Source organism: Herpailurus yagouaroundi, unplaced genomic scaffold (genome assembly GCF_014898765.1).
Source record: "Herpailurus yagouaroundi ecotype Mexico unplaced genomic scaffold, PumYag 216, whole genome shotgun sequence".
Lineage (NCBI taxonomy): Eukaryota > Metazoa > Chordata > Mammalia > Carnivora > Felidae > Herpailurus > Herpailurus yagouaroundi.
The window spans coordinates 10520248-10537018 of NW_024412447.1; the positions used below are offsets into that span (position 1 = coordinate 10520248).

Genomic DNA, 16771 nt, shown 5'->3' on the forward strand with positions numbered 1-16771 from the left:
GGTGCCAGAAACTTAGGAGGTGCCCCATACATGTTAGCTCTTGTTGGTTTTATCCACGGATCCCGCCCGATGGTATTTCCCAATGGTGTTATCCGTTGACCAGCATGGATGCCCCAGGCCTATACTATTTCCTATGCCCCAGGAAAAGGCCGAGGACCGCAGGGTCGGGTGGTTCAGACACCTAATCGGCTGTAACGCAATGATCACTATTGGTGTAGGGGACAGAGTTGGGTCACTCTTTAGAGCCAAAAGGACCATCAGCCAAGTCTTCCTGCCAGGGGCCCCTCTTCTCTGCCGGTCCCTGTCATTGGGGCCACATTGGAAGGGGCAGGGGCCCCCAAGTCCTTTAGAGTCTGGATTCATCATCTGGATTCATTCATCAAGTCCAAATGAAGCAGTGTTTCCCTGGCACCTGCTGTGGGCCAGGGCTGGGCTGGGGGGGGGGGGGGCCCAGGGGGCGGGCGGGCGGGGGTATTTTTTTGCGGTACCACGCCCCGGGTTTGGGGGGGGGTGGGGGCCCCCCCGGGGCCCCCCCCCCCCCCCCCCCCAAGAACCACAGTGTTGGGAAGGAGAGAGTAACCCACGAGGCAGTCCCTGAAGGGCATCTGGTGGGCTTGGGTTTGAGAAGCCAGTGGGGGTAGTAGAGTCAGCTGGTGGGGGAGACTGTGTTCATCAGTCTTCTGCAGGACTATGGGGACCATATACCTGGAGCTCCAAGGCTGAATGGGGAAGGGTTTGGGGGGCTCCAGGGTCCCCTTGTGGGGACTGCAGGAAAGTATTGTTGCCTGGGATTCTCCCTCCCTACCCCGAGGACCTCACACAACGCCAAGGTTTCCCCTGGAGGCTTCTGGGTAGGGTATTTGGGGCAGGGGCAGGGGAAACAGAGGAAATGTTTATACCCATTGCCTTGTTGAATCCTCAAGCCCACACCGTGATGTAATTTTATCCCTACTTTGTGGATGGAGAAACTGAGACTCAGAGAACTTTAAGAACTTACGTAGTAACTTACAAAGACTCAAACCAGCCCCCGCAGCCCGCCTTCCTGAGTCTCTCTACCCTGGTGATCTCTCTGGGGTCTGCCCACCCCAGGGGCCGGTTTCCCAACCTGCTTCCCTGTGGACAGAACTACCCGCTTCGGTGATCTGGTGGAGGGCGTGGCCAGACTTGGTCCCTGCCCTCCAGCTCACTGTCTATCAGGGGAGAGAGACAGACGTCAGTGTTTCCTGATAGATCCGGGTGAGTGCCCATCACGGAGGCTTGACCTGGTAGGGGGCATCCCCCGAGGCCGGTGTTTGGTCCGAGGGAACAGACTAGAGAAACAAAAGAGTAGCAGAGCTGAGCTGTTGTTAGCAATGGTGCTGGGCAGCATTGTGCCTATGAGGCTGGTGTAGGCTTGACCCTGAAGGAGTGGAGGGGGTTTGCTCTATTTGCAGAGGGGCCATGGCGCGGGCAGATCCACCTTTAAGTGCATCCCGCTTGCTGCTTGACGAGGAAAGGATGGGTGGGGGCAAGAGTGGAGCAGGGGAGAGGCAGAGGGCTGCAGTGGCAGCTCCCGGGACAGGGGGCTAGATTCTCGGGGCACTTGTGACTTCCTAGTCAGGGTCCTTGTGGTGGGGCTGTTGCTCTGCTGTTGCTGCTACGGCTCCCCAGGAAGCCGTCCCCACCTGGCTGATGGGACCCAGGCAAGCTGGCATACAGTCTCACTGAGCTGTCTTGGGGTGCCCGGGGGCCAAGGGCACCTGCTGGCCGTTGACCACTGTAGGGAGATCAGGTACAGGTTGGCGCCCTTGCTGCTACTTCCCGCCTGTGTGATGCTGGGCAAGTCACTTAACTGAGCCTCGCCCTCTTCCATTTCATTCATTCATTCATTCATTCATTCATTCATTCATCGTCTGTCCATTCAGCAAAATGGGCGTAGAAGCACCCTTGGGCTGCTTTCGTTGAGAACATTAAGAAAGCTGGTGGACGTGAAGTGTTCACAGTTACGCGGGGCCTGGTGAGTCCCGTGAGTGCCGTGGGGGTGGTCTGAGACCTCTTTGGGGTGGGTAGTGGAGGCTCAGGGGGTTATGGGCCAGCACTGGTTGGTTCTCAGGTTGCAGGAGCGGGGAGGTTGATCCCCAGTTTGATCCTGTCTGGAACTCCCTTTGCTTCCCTTTTAGGGAGTGGGCAGGGGAGCATACAAGCCTGCACAGGGTGGGCACTGCTCTAGAAGTCTCTGCCAGGCCCTAGCCCATCAGCAGGGCTGGTGGCAACCAAAGCAGATGGGCCTCGCTGACTTCCTACCGTGGTCTTGGGGGCGTCCCTCACGCTGGGGGCTGTGCCCAACACTTTCTGTACCTACTCTTTTTGGGTCCGGCCCACTGCCTTAGAAGCTGGGAGTTACCCTCCCATTTCATAGATGAGGAAACTGAGCTCAGCCCTGGAAACAGCCGGTCTGGAGTCACGCAGCCAGGAGGTAATAGCCATTCACTCATTCATTCATTCATTCATTCATTCATTTATTGATGTTTATTTATTTTTGAGAGAGAAAGAGAGAGGGAGGGAGAGTGTGTGAATGCGCACGCGGGGGAGGGGCAGAGAAAGAGGGAGACACCGAATCCGAAGCAGGCTCCAGGCTCTGAGCCGTCAGCACAGCTGAACTCTCCAACATCGAGATCACAACCTGAGCCGAAGTCGGACGCTCATCCGGCTGAGCCACTGTGCCTCTATTTATACTTACCAACTGAGACTGCCCTAGAAACAGGATATCCGTGGAGTCTGGGTGGGGGGGAGGAATTTACACACGGGCTTTGCTTCTACCGAAAGGATGGAGCCCCACGTGTCCCCCGTCCCACCGGAGTGTGCAGCTTCTCCAGGGTCGGTCCTGCAGCCTGGTCCACTGCTCACGGCCAGGACCCAGCTGGCTCAGCCGACCCCAGGACTCACTTCTCCCTGTGCCTGCTGTGGACACCTGCTACGTCACCTTCCTGTCCCTACTCCACCCCTTAAAAAATTACATGCTGGATGTGGGTGACTGTGGAGGCTGGAACTTACTTGAGGACAGGAGACAATATCAAAAAAATATAACTGCTTTTGCGGATTTTATAAATCATGTGATCCTATAAATGCATTATCAGGGCCCTTCCCAGGGCCTTGGAGGAGGCCGGTGCAGAAGCTGTATTAGCTGTTAAACCTGCTTCTGAACTGGGTCAAAGGCATGAGCAGTATTATTTATGGTCTTTAAGTCATGTTGCTCTTCAGAGGTACCTATGGATCCTGGTGTCACTGGGGCCTCCACGCTACCCCCTGAGGTGCAGGTAGCAGCTCAAGAATCACGGGCAGTTTATTTACGCTCTCTGTGCCTCAGTCCCTTCACCTGTAAGATGGGAGAATAGTTCACCTGCCGGGTGTGCAGGCTGTTTAGAAGCCCTGCTCTAAGTCAGCTCTGAGTGTTAGTTCTTACCAGCCTTAAAGTCCTTGGAGGGTGGGTGTTCCCCTCGGCCACGGGGGTCCCAGGTGCAGTGAGGGGCTCGGAGCTCAGAGAGCCTCCCTGAAGTCACAGCAGCTCATGACGGCCTGGTGTCCTTGGCCCTCCTTGGTCAACCACTTGCTCGGGCCCACGGGCTGGTTGCCCTGCCTTTGTCCTTTTCCGCCCCTCCCCTGCCCCAGCACACACACGGATAACCTTTCTGATCCATGCCTGGAATTCCTCCAACGATGAGCCACGCTTTTCTGATCCCTTCTTCTACTCCCCACCACCCTCAGCCCTCCGTCCGGGGCACCATCTGGGGCCCCCGCCGCCAGCTCCTGCCCGCCCCTGCACAGGGGCCTCTTTTTTCCTTTCTGGGTCCCCCTTTCCAGTCTCCCCACGTGCTTGCCCCGGCTGCGCCCACCTTAAAAACAAACTGAGGGGCGCCTGGGTGGCTCAGTTGCTTGAGCGTCTGACTTCGGCTCAGGTCATGATCTCGCGGTCCATGGGTTAGCCCCGCATCGGGTTCTGTGCTGACGGTTCAGAGCCTGGAGCCTGCTTCGGATTCTGTGTCTGCCTCGCTCTCTGCCCCTCCCCTGCTCGTGCTCTGTCTCTCTCTGTCAAAAATAAATAAACATTTTAAAAAAACCCCAAAAACTGAGCCCCTGCCCCATGTCTATTCCAGCCGTGCCCACTTCTCTGACCTCCCTTCAGCTAAACCCTTGAAAGCCCCCTCTGTGCACGCGGTCTCCACCCCTGCTGTCCAGCACCCTCTGCTCCGGGGAAACTGAGGCTGCACAGATCTGCACAGTACAAGTTAGAGCGACCGGTTCTCTGTCCTGGCTTTATGTCCCCTCCCGGCAGAACTGGGCCCCGTCCGTCTCCCTGCCTCCTTCTGGAAGCACTTTCTTCCTCCCTCCCTCCACCCCAGCTTTCCTCCTACCTCCTTGGCCAGCAGGGAGGTGTTCTTTGCCTCGGGTCAGGTCCAGAGTCCAGCCGTGGCTCGTCTCCCCCTGTGCAGTCTCCCTGCTGGAACCATCTGGGCCTGTGACTTAGAAGAGTCCGGACACACGGGGCGTGCCACTGCCCAGGGGTGGCTGGTGTCTTAGATCAAGTGCTTATGCAGCATCCCTGCTTAGCGTGTGTTACTTTCCCGGGGCTGCTCTAACAGGTGCCACCAACTAGTCCTGTGCAGGAAGGGGGTTTTCTCTCCGTTCTGGGGGTTAGCAATCTCAAGTCAAAGGTGCTGGCAGGGCCGTTCGCTCTCTGAAAGATCAAGAGAAGAACCCATTCCGTGCCTTTCTCTTCGGTTCTGGAGGCTGCTGGCATCCCGTGGCATTCCTTGGCCGGCAGCCGCCTCACCCAGCCCCTCCCTGTGCCTTCACACGGTCTCTTCTCTCCGTGTGTCCGTGTCTCTCCTCTTCTTTTAAATTTTTTTTTTCAACGTTTATTTATTTTTGGGACAGAGAGAGACAGAGCATGAACGGGGGAGGGGCAGAGAGAGAGGGAGACACAGAATCGGAAACAGGCTCCAGGCTCTGAGCCATCCGCCCAGAGCCCAACGCGGGGCTCGAACTCACGGACCGCGAGATCGTGACCTGGCTGAAGTCGGATGCTTAACCGACTGCGCCACCCAGGCGCCCCTCTCCTCTTCTTATTAGAACACCAGTCACATCCCATTAGGGCCCATGCTAATGACTTCCCCTCACTTAATCCCGTCCGAAGGACCTCAGCTTTAAATAATATAAACATAATAATATAATTAATAATAATAAGATCACATTCAGGGCGCCCGGGTGGCTCAGTCAGTTAAGCATCCGACTCTCGATTTTGGCTCAGGTCATGATCTCGTGGTTTGTGAGTTCGAGCTCCGGGGATTCTCTCTCTTTCCCTGTCTCTCTCTCTGCCCTTCCCCCCCCCCCCCCACACTTGCTAGAGAGCAAAATGCTCTCTCAAAATAAGTAACTAAAATAAATAAACTTTAAAATAAATAACTAAGGTGGGGTGCTTGGGTGGCTCGGTGGGTTGAGTGTCTGACTTCAGCTCAGGTCATGGTCTTGCGGTCTATGAGTTCGAGTCCCACATCGGGCTCTGTGCTGACAGCTCGGAGCCTGGAGCCTACGTCCAATTCTGTGTCTCCCTCTCTCTGTGCCTCCCCTCCATGCTCTCTCTCTCTCTCTCTCTCTCTCTCTCTCTCTCTCTCTCAAAAGTAAACATTAAAACAAAATTTTTAAAAATTTTGAAAATAAATAAATAAGGTCACATTCACAGGTATGGGGAGGGGCGGGGGAGTCAGGACTTGAATGTATCTCTCTTAGGGGACACGGGTCAGCCTGTCACACATGCCCCAGACAGAACTCATCCGTTTATCCCCCACCCCGTCCCTGACCTGCTCTTCCCGTCTTCCCCGTCCTTGTGAACACTCGCCTGCCTCTCCAGCGACCAGGCCAGGAACTTGGGACTCAGCCTTGTGCCCTGTTTTCTCTCCTCCCCAACCATGCGACTCATCGGGAAGTCCCCGGTGCTGTCTCAAAAACACACCGGACGGAATCTGTCCCCATCCTACCGCCTCCCCTGGGAGGCTCCTCTCTTGGACGGAGGGCCCGCCTCCTCCTTGGTCTCCCTGCCCCCACCCAGGTCCCTGCACCCCACAGGCTCCCATCTCACCTGAGATAAGGCCCACCTGCCTTCCCATGGCCCCCAGACCCTTGTCAACTGCCCGCCCACCCGCGGGCCACCCGGCATCCCTCCCTCCCTGGCCGAGCCCGGCCGCAACCGCCTTCTGTCCTCTCCTCCAGTGTCCCGGGCTGGTCCCTGCACAGGGGACACTGTCCCCCAGAGCTTCCCACAGCTCGATGCCCCCCGTCTGCGAGGCCTCTGCCCCATGGGCTCTCCTCGGAGATTGAGGCCTCTGATGTCACCCTGCCCAGCCCCTCCAACCGCCTGGATTGACAGCAGGAGTCCACTTCCTCCTCCTCCACTGCTGGTTTCCTGCCACGGCCGAGAGCGCCTTGACCACGGGCCTTGTCCGTTTTGTCCACAACGGCTGGGCCCCTAGTGCCCACCGCAGAGCCTGGTGCCAGGAAGATGCTGAACGAACCACTCAGGGCCCCAGGGGGTGGTCCCGAGCGAGCAGGGCACTGCTGGCCCCGTGTTGGGGCTGCACAGGCTAGTTGAACCCCAGGTTCTTCTCACTGGCGGTTGGTCAAATCAGCAGCTGTGGACACCGTCAGGAGGGCCACCGAGGGGCCGCTGGCCTCTGTCCCCTCATCTCCCGAGAGCAACCCTTCTTCCCGGCCAGCCCTTCTTCCCACCAGTACCACCCCCTCCCCCCCAACACAGCATCCCGGCAGGTGCTGGTCCGGCCTTGGCCGTGAGCCCCTCGCCGTGCCCTCAGCAGCCCTGTGACATGGGCCCGGCGTGCCCACCCCCCCCCCTCCCGCCCCTCCTCCTGATGGCAGAGCTGAGCTGGACGGCCCGGGGGCCCTGTTCTCTCGCCGTGTGGGCGCTACCCTGATCTGCGGCAGAGGCGTGCATTTGAAGTGAGTCACCAGTTTTGACTTCCTCAGAGGAAAGTCCCTGAGAAGCAGATGAGCCTGGCCTGCCCACCAGCGTTGCTCTTGGAGACCTGGGATGCAGTTGGTGTTTGGCCCAAATAACCTGCGGGTGGCGCAAAGGGGAGGCTGGGGCCTGGCACGCGGTGGGGGTGGGTGCCAGGGAGTGTTCTCTTTTATTTATTCTTTTTTTTTTTTTTAAGTTTACGCATTTGGAGAGAGAGAGCAGGTGAGAGACAGAGAGAATATCCCAAGCAGGCTCCCCAATGTCCAGCCCGATGCAGGGCTCGAACCCACAAACAGATCATGACCTGAGCCAACATCAAGAGTTGGACGCTTAACCGGCTGAGCCACCCAGGTGCCCCTAAAGAGGGAGAATCTTGAACAGGCTCAGTGCGGAGCTCGATCCCCTGACCCTGGGATCATGCCCTGAGCCAAAATCAAGAGTCGGACGCTCAACCGACTAAGCCACCTAATCACATTTCCTATAAACCTAAAATTGCCCCCAAGAAGTCTGTTAACTTTTTTAAAGTAAAGAAGGATTATATCAAAAAAAGAGAGAGAGAGAAGAGGCTGATGTCCTCCATCTGGAGGGTGAGGCCTCCCACACCCAGGCTGGGGTCTCGGTGAGCAGAATCTCAGGGGTCGTCAGGGAGACCGGTGTCCCGAGGTTGTGCTGACCAAGGTGGGGCGGTCAGTGCCACACCCATCCCCTCTGGAAACTTTTCCATGGCCTCTGCCTTGCTCCCAGCTCGGGAAGGGTACCCACCTGGCTCTGTTGTGCTGTAGGAGGAGGAAGGGACAAGGAGAGGATTTGGGTCCAGAGGCAGCTGAGGACCAAGGGTGAGGCAGTACCCTCCCGGGCCGGGGAGGGGTGGGTAGTGCACTTGTAGCCACAGACCCCCGCCTGAGGCGAGCCTGGTAGCTGTGCCCCGCAAAGACCGAAGAAGCAAGAGAGAGAGGTCCAGCAGGCTTTTCCGCTCCCTGACTACTCTGAACCTCAGTCTCTTCATCTAGGAGTGGAGTAATGCTGCGCACCGCATAGCGCTGTGACGTTTAGAAATCGTGTCCTCGATGTGCCCGGCAGGCAGTCGGTGTGGGAGAGGCGTTGGGAGTGGAGTGAGTTTTGATTAGCGAGCTGGTCCCTTTCAGGCACACGTGAGGCACACTTGGGGGTGTCAGAGGAGGTAACATTTAGGTTCCGACAAATAAGGTGGATAAACACGCGTGTCTGCTTCCACTCTTCCCTGAACCTGCCTGAGAACGACAGGGAAGGGAGGTTTTTTTTTTTTCTTTTAATGTTTATTTACCGTGTGTATGTATTTCATGTTTTATTTATTTTTTAATGTTTGTTTTGAGAGAGAGCACAGGTGCATGCACATACAAACGGGGGAAGGGCAGAGGGAGAAGCAGACACAGAATCCAAAGCAGGCTCCGGGCTCTGAGCCGTCAGCACAGAGCCCGATGCGGGGCTCGAACTGGTGAACCGCGAGATCACGACCTGAGCTGAAGTTGGACGCTTAACCGACTGAGCCACCCAAGTGTCCCAAGCTATGCACATTTAAAAAAATTTTTTTTTGATGTGTATTTACTTTTGAGAAGAGACAGGGAGCAAAGGGAGGGGCAGAGAGAGGGAGAGAGAATGAGAATCCCAAGCAGGCCCCACACTCTCAGTGCAGAGCCGGACATGGGGCTCGATCCCGCAAACCAAGAGATCATGACTTGAGCTGAACTCAGGAGTCAGACGCTCAACCGACAGAACCGCCCATACGCCCCAATTCAATGAAATTTCTATCCTGATGGCTGACCCCCTTTCCCCGCTGGCGTCTTCTAGAACCCTCCTCAGGGTGAGCACAAGAAGCTTTTCTGGGGAAAGTGGCCAGTCCTCTAACAAATTAGAGAAGGTCCTACAGGCATTAGATCTGAACAGAACACCATTATGTATGTGAGTATGAATGTTCAGTGAACAAAAATGCTCTGGGAAAGCGAAAAAATATGACACGTATAAGAAACTCCACAGAAGTATTAGAAGATCAATTTGAGGAGGTGCCTGGCTGGCTCCGTCAGTAGAGCATGCAGCTCTTGATTTTGGGGTTGTGAGTTCAAGTCCCACTTTGGGCCTAGAGATTACTTTTTAAAAAAAAAGATAAATTAGGGGCACCTGAGTGTCTCAGTCAGTTAAGCATCTGACTTCGGCTCAGGTCATGATCTCATGGTTTGTGGGTTCAAGCCCCACATCGGGGTCTGTGCTGACAGCTCAGAGCCTGGAGCCTGCTTCAGATTCTGTGGTCTCCTTCTCTCTCTGCTCCGTCCCCACTCACACTCTGTCTCCCTCCCTCTCTCTCTCTCTCACTCTCTCTCTCTCTCAAAAATAAATAAACATTAAAACAATTTTTTTAAGAGATAAGTTTGAGGAAATCTCCCAGGAAGTAGAACCAAAAGACAGATGGAAACAGGAGAGAAAATAAAACCCTCAGAGAACCTTCCAGGTGACCCAGCTTCCAAATGTAGTGGTTCCAGAAAGGAAACAGGAAGAGGAGGGTAGAAGTCAAAGAAGGAATGCAAGAAAATTCCCCAGGATTGACAGGGGTTTCTTGGTTGAGAGGGCCCACGGGAGCCCAGGCAAGGGACGAGGCCCACACCCGACGCACCTCGCCATGGGCCTGCACAGCCCTGAAACAGAGCAAGCTCTGCCCGTTTCTGGAGTGGGCAGACAGGCTCGCCCGAAGGATCGGGACTCGGGTCGGCTTGGACCTTGTCAACAGCCACCCTGGAAACAGAGAGAGGGAGCTTCGAAAGCCTGGAGCAAGAGACCCAGCCCGACTCCTTCAACCGTGAGGGAAGCAAGAGAATCAGAAGCAGGCGTCCCACAACGGACCTGTACGTGGATGTGCACAGCCCCTTGACTCACGGTGGTTTACTGGAACCACTGGAAACGACCCACGTGTCTGAAGAGCGGACGAACGGACGGACAAAATGGGACGGAACCCGTATGCTGGAATTCATAAAAAGGAATGAAGTGCTTCCACGGATAGACGTGGGTGGACCTTGAAAACATGACGCCAAATGAAGGACAACTAGACACAGAAGGTCACATGCTGATAATTCCACTTCTGGGAAATGGCCAGAATAAGGCAATCTGTAGAAAAGAGTGGTTGCCTGGGGGTGGGGGTGGGGGTCTGCTTCTGGGCGCAGGGTTTCTTGAGGGGGGGGGGTGATGAAAATGTCCCGGGACCGGAAACATGATGGTTGCGAATGTACTAAAAAGCCCCAGGGCTCTACAGGGCTCTACCCCAGTGGTCAAAGGGGTGAATTTTGTGCTATGGGAATTTTACCTCAATTAAGCAAAAGGGAGGCTAGAGTAAAAATTACTGTCCATTATGCAAAGGCTCCAATAGGTTATTTCTTCATGTGCTTTTTCTTTTTCTTTTTTTTTTTTTAAATGTTTGTTTATTTTTGAGACCGAGAGAGACAGAGCATGAACGGGGGAGGAGCAGAGAGAGAGAGGGAGACACAGAATCCGAAGCAGGCTCCAGGCTCTGAGCTGTCAGCACAGAGCCCGACACGGGGCTCGAACTCACGGACCATGAGATAGTGACCTGAGCCGAAGTCGGCCGCTTAACCGACGGAGCCACCCAGGCGCCCCTTCATGTGCTTTTTCTTAGAGAGCCCTGGCGGGGAGGGGGGACGCCGGGTTGGCTCAGGTTAAGTCGGGCTCGCTCTGTCTTTCAAAAATGAATAAATGTTTAAAAAAAAAAAAAAAGATTAGCTGGCTCAGGAGAGTGTGCAATTCTTTTCTTTTTTTTTTTTTTTTTACATTTATTTATTTTCGAGAGACAGAGTGAGAGAGTGAGCAGGGGAGGGGCAGAGAGAGGGAGACACAGAATCTGAAACAGGCTCCAGGCTCCGAGCTGTCAGCCCAGAGCCCGACGCGGGGCTCTAACCCACAAGCTGCGAGATCATGACCTGAGCCGAAGTTGGACGCCCAACCGACTGAGCCACACAGCAGCCAACCATCATGTAACCATTTTTTAAGGATAACATTTATCGAGACATTATGTATTGATAATGGTATTGCCAGACAGCGCACATTCAGTGCTTAATCCTCAGGAAGGGGGGGGAAATAAATAAATAAATAAATAAATAAATAAATAAATAAATAACTTTTTAGAGGCGATGATGCTGAAGCTCAGAGAGGTTAGGCAACTTGCCCAAGCTCACACAGCGTGTAAGTGGCAGCGTTTCAGTGCACGTCTGTCTGTCTCCAGAGCCCTTGCACGGGACGGCCCTGGGAAGCTCTGGTTTTACCCATATCCCTCGCTGCTGCCCTCGGGCCTCTCCTCCTCCTCACCCCCCTCTTCCTTCTCCCCTGCACACTGGAAGGGAGAGGGGAGATGAGCCTGGCCATCCCTGCCTGTGCCCGCTGTGTCCTCTGGACCTGAGTGTCTCTGTGCGCCAACAGGTCGGCGGGACGAAGACGGGTGTGGTGCGATACGTGGGGGAGACAGACTTTGCCAAGGGCGAGTGGTGCGGTGTGGAGCTGGACGAGCCCCTCGGGAAGAACGATGGGGCGGTGGCGGGCACCAGGTATGGCGGGCTTCCCCCGGGGCAGTCTGGGAGGGGGCTGCTCTTCCGGGGGGGGGGGGGGGGGTACAAGGGCTGGGGCATTGGAGGAGGTCAGCATTGAGGGTAGCTGGGTAGCTGTGCCACTCACCACGGTATAGATGCTGCCAGCTTCCTTCTGCCTGAGGCAGGCGCTGCGAAAAGCACCCCCATTTTACAGGTGAGAGAACAGAGGCCAGAGAGGTCATTGCTCAAGGTCGCACAGAGTCACGGGCAAGTGCTAAGTGGGTCATTGGTTCTGTGTTCCCTCTTCCATGCCACACGTGGGGTAGGAGCCCTAGAAAAGAGGAGGCGGTTCCTGCCTTCCGGGAGTTCCCCTGGGTGATACAGAAAATAATCCGATACTGGCCCGTGTCCAGCAGCTATGAGTGGGGTCACCACTGGGCTCCAGGTCCCTTGCTGTCCCTGATTAGAGCTGACTGCCTGTTCTGCTGGGTCAAGAGGGTCTAAGGCTGGGGCTGGGGGTGTGATGTTCTGGGTGAGCAGTGTGTGGCAGGGGCGTGGGGCTAAGGCCCAGTGGCTCAAGAGCCTGTGTTGGCTGTCCCAAGGCTAGATTGTGTGGCCCAGGGGAGGCTGTGACAGCTCTGAAAAGGAGTGGCCAGGGTGGTGCAGGCCAAGCTGCCAGGGGAGGAACCATACTTGAACCAGGTCTTGAAGGAAAGTAGGGTTTTGTGTTTGGAATGGGCTTGAGGAAGATCTGCTCTATCGGGGCGGGGGTGGGGGGGGGAGGACGGTCCCAGCAAAGACCTGCATACAGGAAGAGGCGGGATGGGGTGGCAGTTTCGAGGAGAGTCAGAAACTGGACAGCACCAGCTCCCTGGTCCCATGTGGAATCTGTGCCCAGGAAGGTTCTGGGAGAAGACAATCCAGAGTTTCCGGGACAGCACTTGGCCTTCCTGTTCTCAAGATGGATGTTTCCACTCACTCTTGCTCTCAGAATTCAGGGCCAGGTTGGGAGCCTCAGTCCCCACCTCCAAGGCATCTCCTTCAGGCTTTTGTTGCTCTGTGCTGGGAGCATTGTGCACAGAGGGACAGTGGCGTTCCTTGGGGCTGGGGTAGCCCAGGGGCAGTCATGAGAGTGGGGCTGTAGATATGGCGGGGGGGGGGGGGCACTGAATGGTGTGAGGGAGCCAAACCCAGAAGACTGGGGGGTCCTGTCCTGGCTTTGCCACTTAACCAGCTGGGTGACTTCAGGCAAGTTACTTAACCTCTCTGAGCCTAAATCTCATCTGTGAAATGTGGATAACAGTAGACTGGTTGGGGGATTGAAAATAGCACTCATGTAAAGGGACTGGCACAGAGTGGGTGCTCAATAATTCCCCTCCCCTCCAAAATATGCCCACTGGCTATTTATGGCTGCAGAGAATCTCAGACTGTACTCACTGTTATTCCATTTCTGGGAGTCCCATCCATTGGTCGTGGGGTGAGGGTGCTGGGACCCCCAAGGCCAAACCTCTCTGCTCGGGTAGGCTAGGGGTGGCTCCAGGCTGTGGGACCATGACGGCAGCGTGTGTCTGTCCTGCCTCCCCAGGTACTTCCAATGCCCGCCCAAGTTTGGCCTCTTCGCCCCCATCCACAAGGTAATACGCATCGGCTTCCCGTCCACCAGCCCTGCCAAGGCCAAGAAGACCAAGCGCATGGCCATGGGTGTCTCAGCACTGACCCACAGCCCCAGCAGTTCTTCCATCAGCTCTGTCAGTTCGGTGGCCTCCTCCGTGGGGGGCCGGCCCAGCCGCAGTGGACTGGTGAGGGTGGAGCTGGGGAGGGTTAACCTGGTGTGTGTGTGGGGGGGGGGGGGCGTTGGGACAGAAGGAGCCAGGTGAGCCAGTGACCCCTGACTTGCTCCTGCCCTGGTTCCAAGTATTCCTCTGTGAGTTTGGTTTTTTGCTTTTTGTTTTTTGTTTTATGTTTATTTATTTTTGAGAGAGAGAGAGCAGGAACACAAGTGGGGGAGGGGAAGAGAGATTGAAACAGAAAATCCTAAGCTGGCTCCAAGCTGTCAACACAGAGCCCGATGCAGGGCTCAAACTCACAAACCGTGAGATCATGACCTGAGCCAAAATCAAGAGTTAGACACTTAACCGACCGAGCCACCCAGGTGCCCCATCCCTCTGTGGGGTTTTTGAACAAAGATGAAAGCTTAGGGGTGTCTGACTGTCTCAGTAGTGTATGTAACCCTTGATCTTAGGGTCATGAGTTCAAGCCCTACATTGGGCGTAGAAAAAGAAAAAAAAAGATGAAAGTCCATGTCTTTTAATAGAGAAGATTGATCCATTTACGTTTATTGTTATTTTTGTGTTACTGATTTATCAGTAGCCTAACCCCTTTCCTGGGAGTTAAGGAGGGTCATACGGATATAGGACAAGTGATATGGGTAGAGGGTAGGTAATACAGGTGCAGAGCAGGGAGTCGAAAGGTTGCCACAGTCACCCTGGGTGAGGGGAGAAGGTGAGGCTGCCCTACTGGACAGAGGGTCTTCTGTGCAAGCCCAGTCTAGGTTGGGGGTCTAGGATGTCTCCAGAGCATGCAGTCCAGGTGAGGGAGGCCACCGTGAGGCAGAGCCCAGGAGCCGTGACCGTCAGAGGCCGTGACTCTCCTGAGATTTGGGGAGCGTTCCTTGGATCTCAAACATCACGATTCCCCCCTGCGTAGATTGTCTAGGGCACTGGCGGGGAGGAGCAGGACCCTGGGAGTTGAGGGGCTCCAGCTGTCATCTGGATGGTACTCCAGATCCCTGAGTCCTGCCTGCACCCACGCCTTCCTGCAGCTCACGGAGACCTCTTCGCGTTATGCCCGCAAGATATCGGGCACAACTGCCTTGCAAGAGGCGCTGAAGGAGAAGCAGCAGCACATCGAGCAGCTGCTGGCTGAGCGAGACCTGGAGCGGGCCGAGGTGGCCAAGGCCACGAGCCACATCTGTGAAGTGGAGAAGGAGATCGCCCTGCTCAAGGCCCAGCATGAGCAGGTAGCTGGGCTGGCGGGGTGGTGGGGGCACCCAGAGGGCGCCAGCAGCCTCCCCGGGCCAGTTCTGTGAGTCACCGTCATGCAGAGAGAACCAGGGGTGTGCAGAGGATACGAAGACCCCTCCTCCTCCTGATGGATCCGGAACCTGGGTGTATCGTGCTCTTTCTGACTTGCTATAGCGGGAGCGTTTTCTGGGTCACGGAAAATTCTTCCCCGTTTGAACGGCTGTGTTGCCATCCATCATGGGCCGTGTCCTTACCGACGCAGCCCGTCCCCTGTAGTTGTTCAGGTTATTTCCAATTAATTACTTTGTCTGAATATACTTGTCTACACTTTTTTTGTTTACAACCGTCCATGTTCCAGATCGTGCCCTCAAGTAGCTCCACGTGCTGGATTTCAGGGAGGCGAGCCCTTGCCCGTAACCTTGAGTCTCCTGCTGTCCAGTGTTTCCTCTTCCCTGATGTAGATGTTTGTCTCCTGCGTGAGAGATCCTTCCTGGGTCCCCGTCCCCGTTTGGAGCCTGGCTCACCCCACCCTCAAGTGCTGGAATCATTAAGGCCAGGCTCTCACAGAGGCCTTTAGCAGACAGCAGAGTCTTAGACCCTTAGGGGTTGAGGGACATGGAGGGGATTGGGGACTGGTGGGCCAGAGGCTGACCTCTGCCATGCCCGGCACTCAGCAGGGCCCTCCTCCCTCGCAGCTTGGCCCACGGTCTGTGCCTGGCCAGCTGGCAGGGGCGTGGTGGTGGCGGGAGTGGCCTCTGCCACCTGGAGCCTGGTTCCGGGAGGAGGCTGACCCCGTCCCGGCCCTTGCTCGGGGCCCAGTATGTTGCAGAAGCAGAGGAGAAGCTGCAGCGGGCCCGGCTGCTCGTGGAGAGTGTGCGGAAGGAGAAGGCAGACCTGTCCAACCAGCTGGAGGAGGAGAGAAGGTGTGTGCCACCCCTGCCCTGGTCCCGGGGGGCACTTCTCTTGGCCTTGTTAGCGATGGCCAGGCGGAGCCCGGGCTCAGGACCTCCGCCACACCCTGGCTGCGTCACCCCAACCAGTGGCGTGAGCCCCGCGGGCCTGCCCCTCATCTGCAAAGTGGGGTGATGATCCCCATCTCTGCAGGCTGGAGGGAAATGCCCCACCTGGGAGTCACCACGTCCGTCCGCTGCTCTCCATCCAGACTGCGGGGGGGGGGGGGCGGGGGTTCGCTGAACTAGGGGTTCTCCCATGCCCCAGACCGGTTCACATTACGGAGCACCCCTCTGGGCTGTGTGCTGTGTGTTCGGCTCCCAGCTCGCCTGTGTCTGGAGACTGAGGCTCAGAGAAGCACCATGTTTCGAGGTGTCAGCCCCCTGCTGAGCGCTTTCCCTGGTCCCAGGTCTCTCTCAATCCTACCACGAGCCCAGGAGGCGGGTATTGCCCCCGTGTCACAGATGAAAACACTGAGGCTCAGAGCAGGCGAGGGATTCGCCTGAGGCCACCGGCCTGCTGGCGATGATGCGGTTCTTTCCCTCCTGCCTCAGTGACGAGCCGGGACTGTGGTTCCCTCGGTGTAGGGCCTCTGGCCTGACTTGATCCTGGGTCACCCGATGGGACAGAGCTGACAGGGGACAGGGCTTCTCTCGGCCCGGGGCTTGTCTCCTGGCTGATATTCAGATTTCTGTGGCTCCCTCCGCTCCCCCACGCCTCAGGCAGCCCCCACCCTCAGCCCTCGCCTTGGGTCTGGGTTTGGGCTTTCAGCCGAGGCCTGTGAGCCACAGGCTGTTGTTACGGTCTGACTTGGAGAGAGAAGAGTTTATTTATATCTGCCTGAGACTGTTCTCGGGGCCCACACATCTGGTTGCCATGGCGACACGCCTGATGCTGACAAATAAAAACTTGAAGATGCCCCGGGGGTTGTGTTCAGGGCCCTATACCTGCTGGGTGACCTTGGGCAGGTCTCTTGCCCTTTCTGGGCCCCATTTCCTCACCCATATGCCGGGAGCTGTCAGGAGGCCCCGGGAAGAGCAGCTTTGTGAGCTGTTACCGTGTCTGTGTCTCCCCTGTGCTGTCTTGGCGTGTGGGTGGGTGAATGTGTCTCCCGGAGGGTCCCTGCCGATGCCCACAGCGGGGCAGTGGGGGCCCTCATCACGGAGCAGCCCTGGCCGATTTTGAGGGGAGGGGATGAGAATGAGGTTGGCAGGGGAAGAACCCCC

The 16771-nt window shown here is 56.4% G+C and overlaps 1 protein-coding gene across 2 annotated transcripts in view; it reads left to right on the forward strand.

Annotated features, from left to right (window-relative positions):
- Positions 1–16771, forward strand: part of CLIP2 (CAP-Gly domain containing linker protein 2) — a 62025-nt gene that overhangs the window by 23683 nt on the left and 21571 nt on the right. For both annotated transcript variants that reach the window (XM_040456178.1, XM_040456179.1), the window contains exons 4-7: positions 11465–11589; positions 13157–13370; positions 14393–14590; positions 15414–15517. In XM_040456178.1, coding sequence (XP_040312112.1) covers positions 11465–11589; positions 13157–13370; positions 14393–14590; positions 15414–15517 — 641 coding nt within the window. The remainder of the gene's footprint in view (positions 1–11464; positions 11590–13156; positions 13371–14392; positions 14591–15413; positions 15518–16771) is intronic.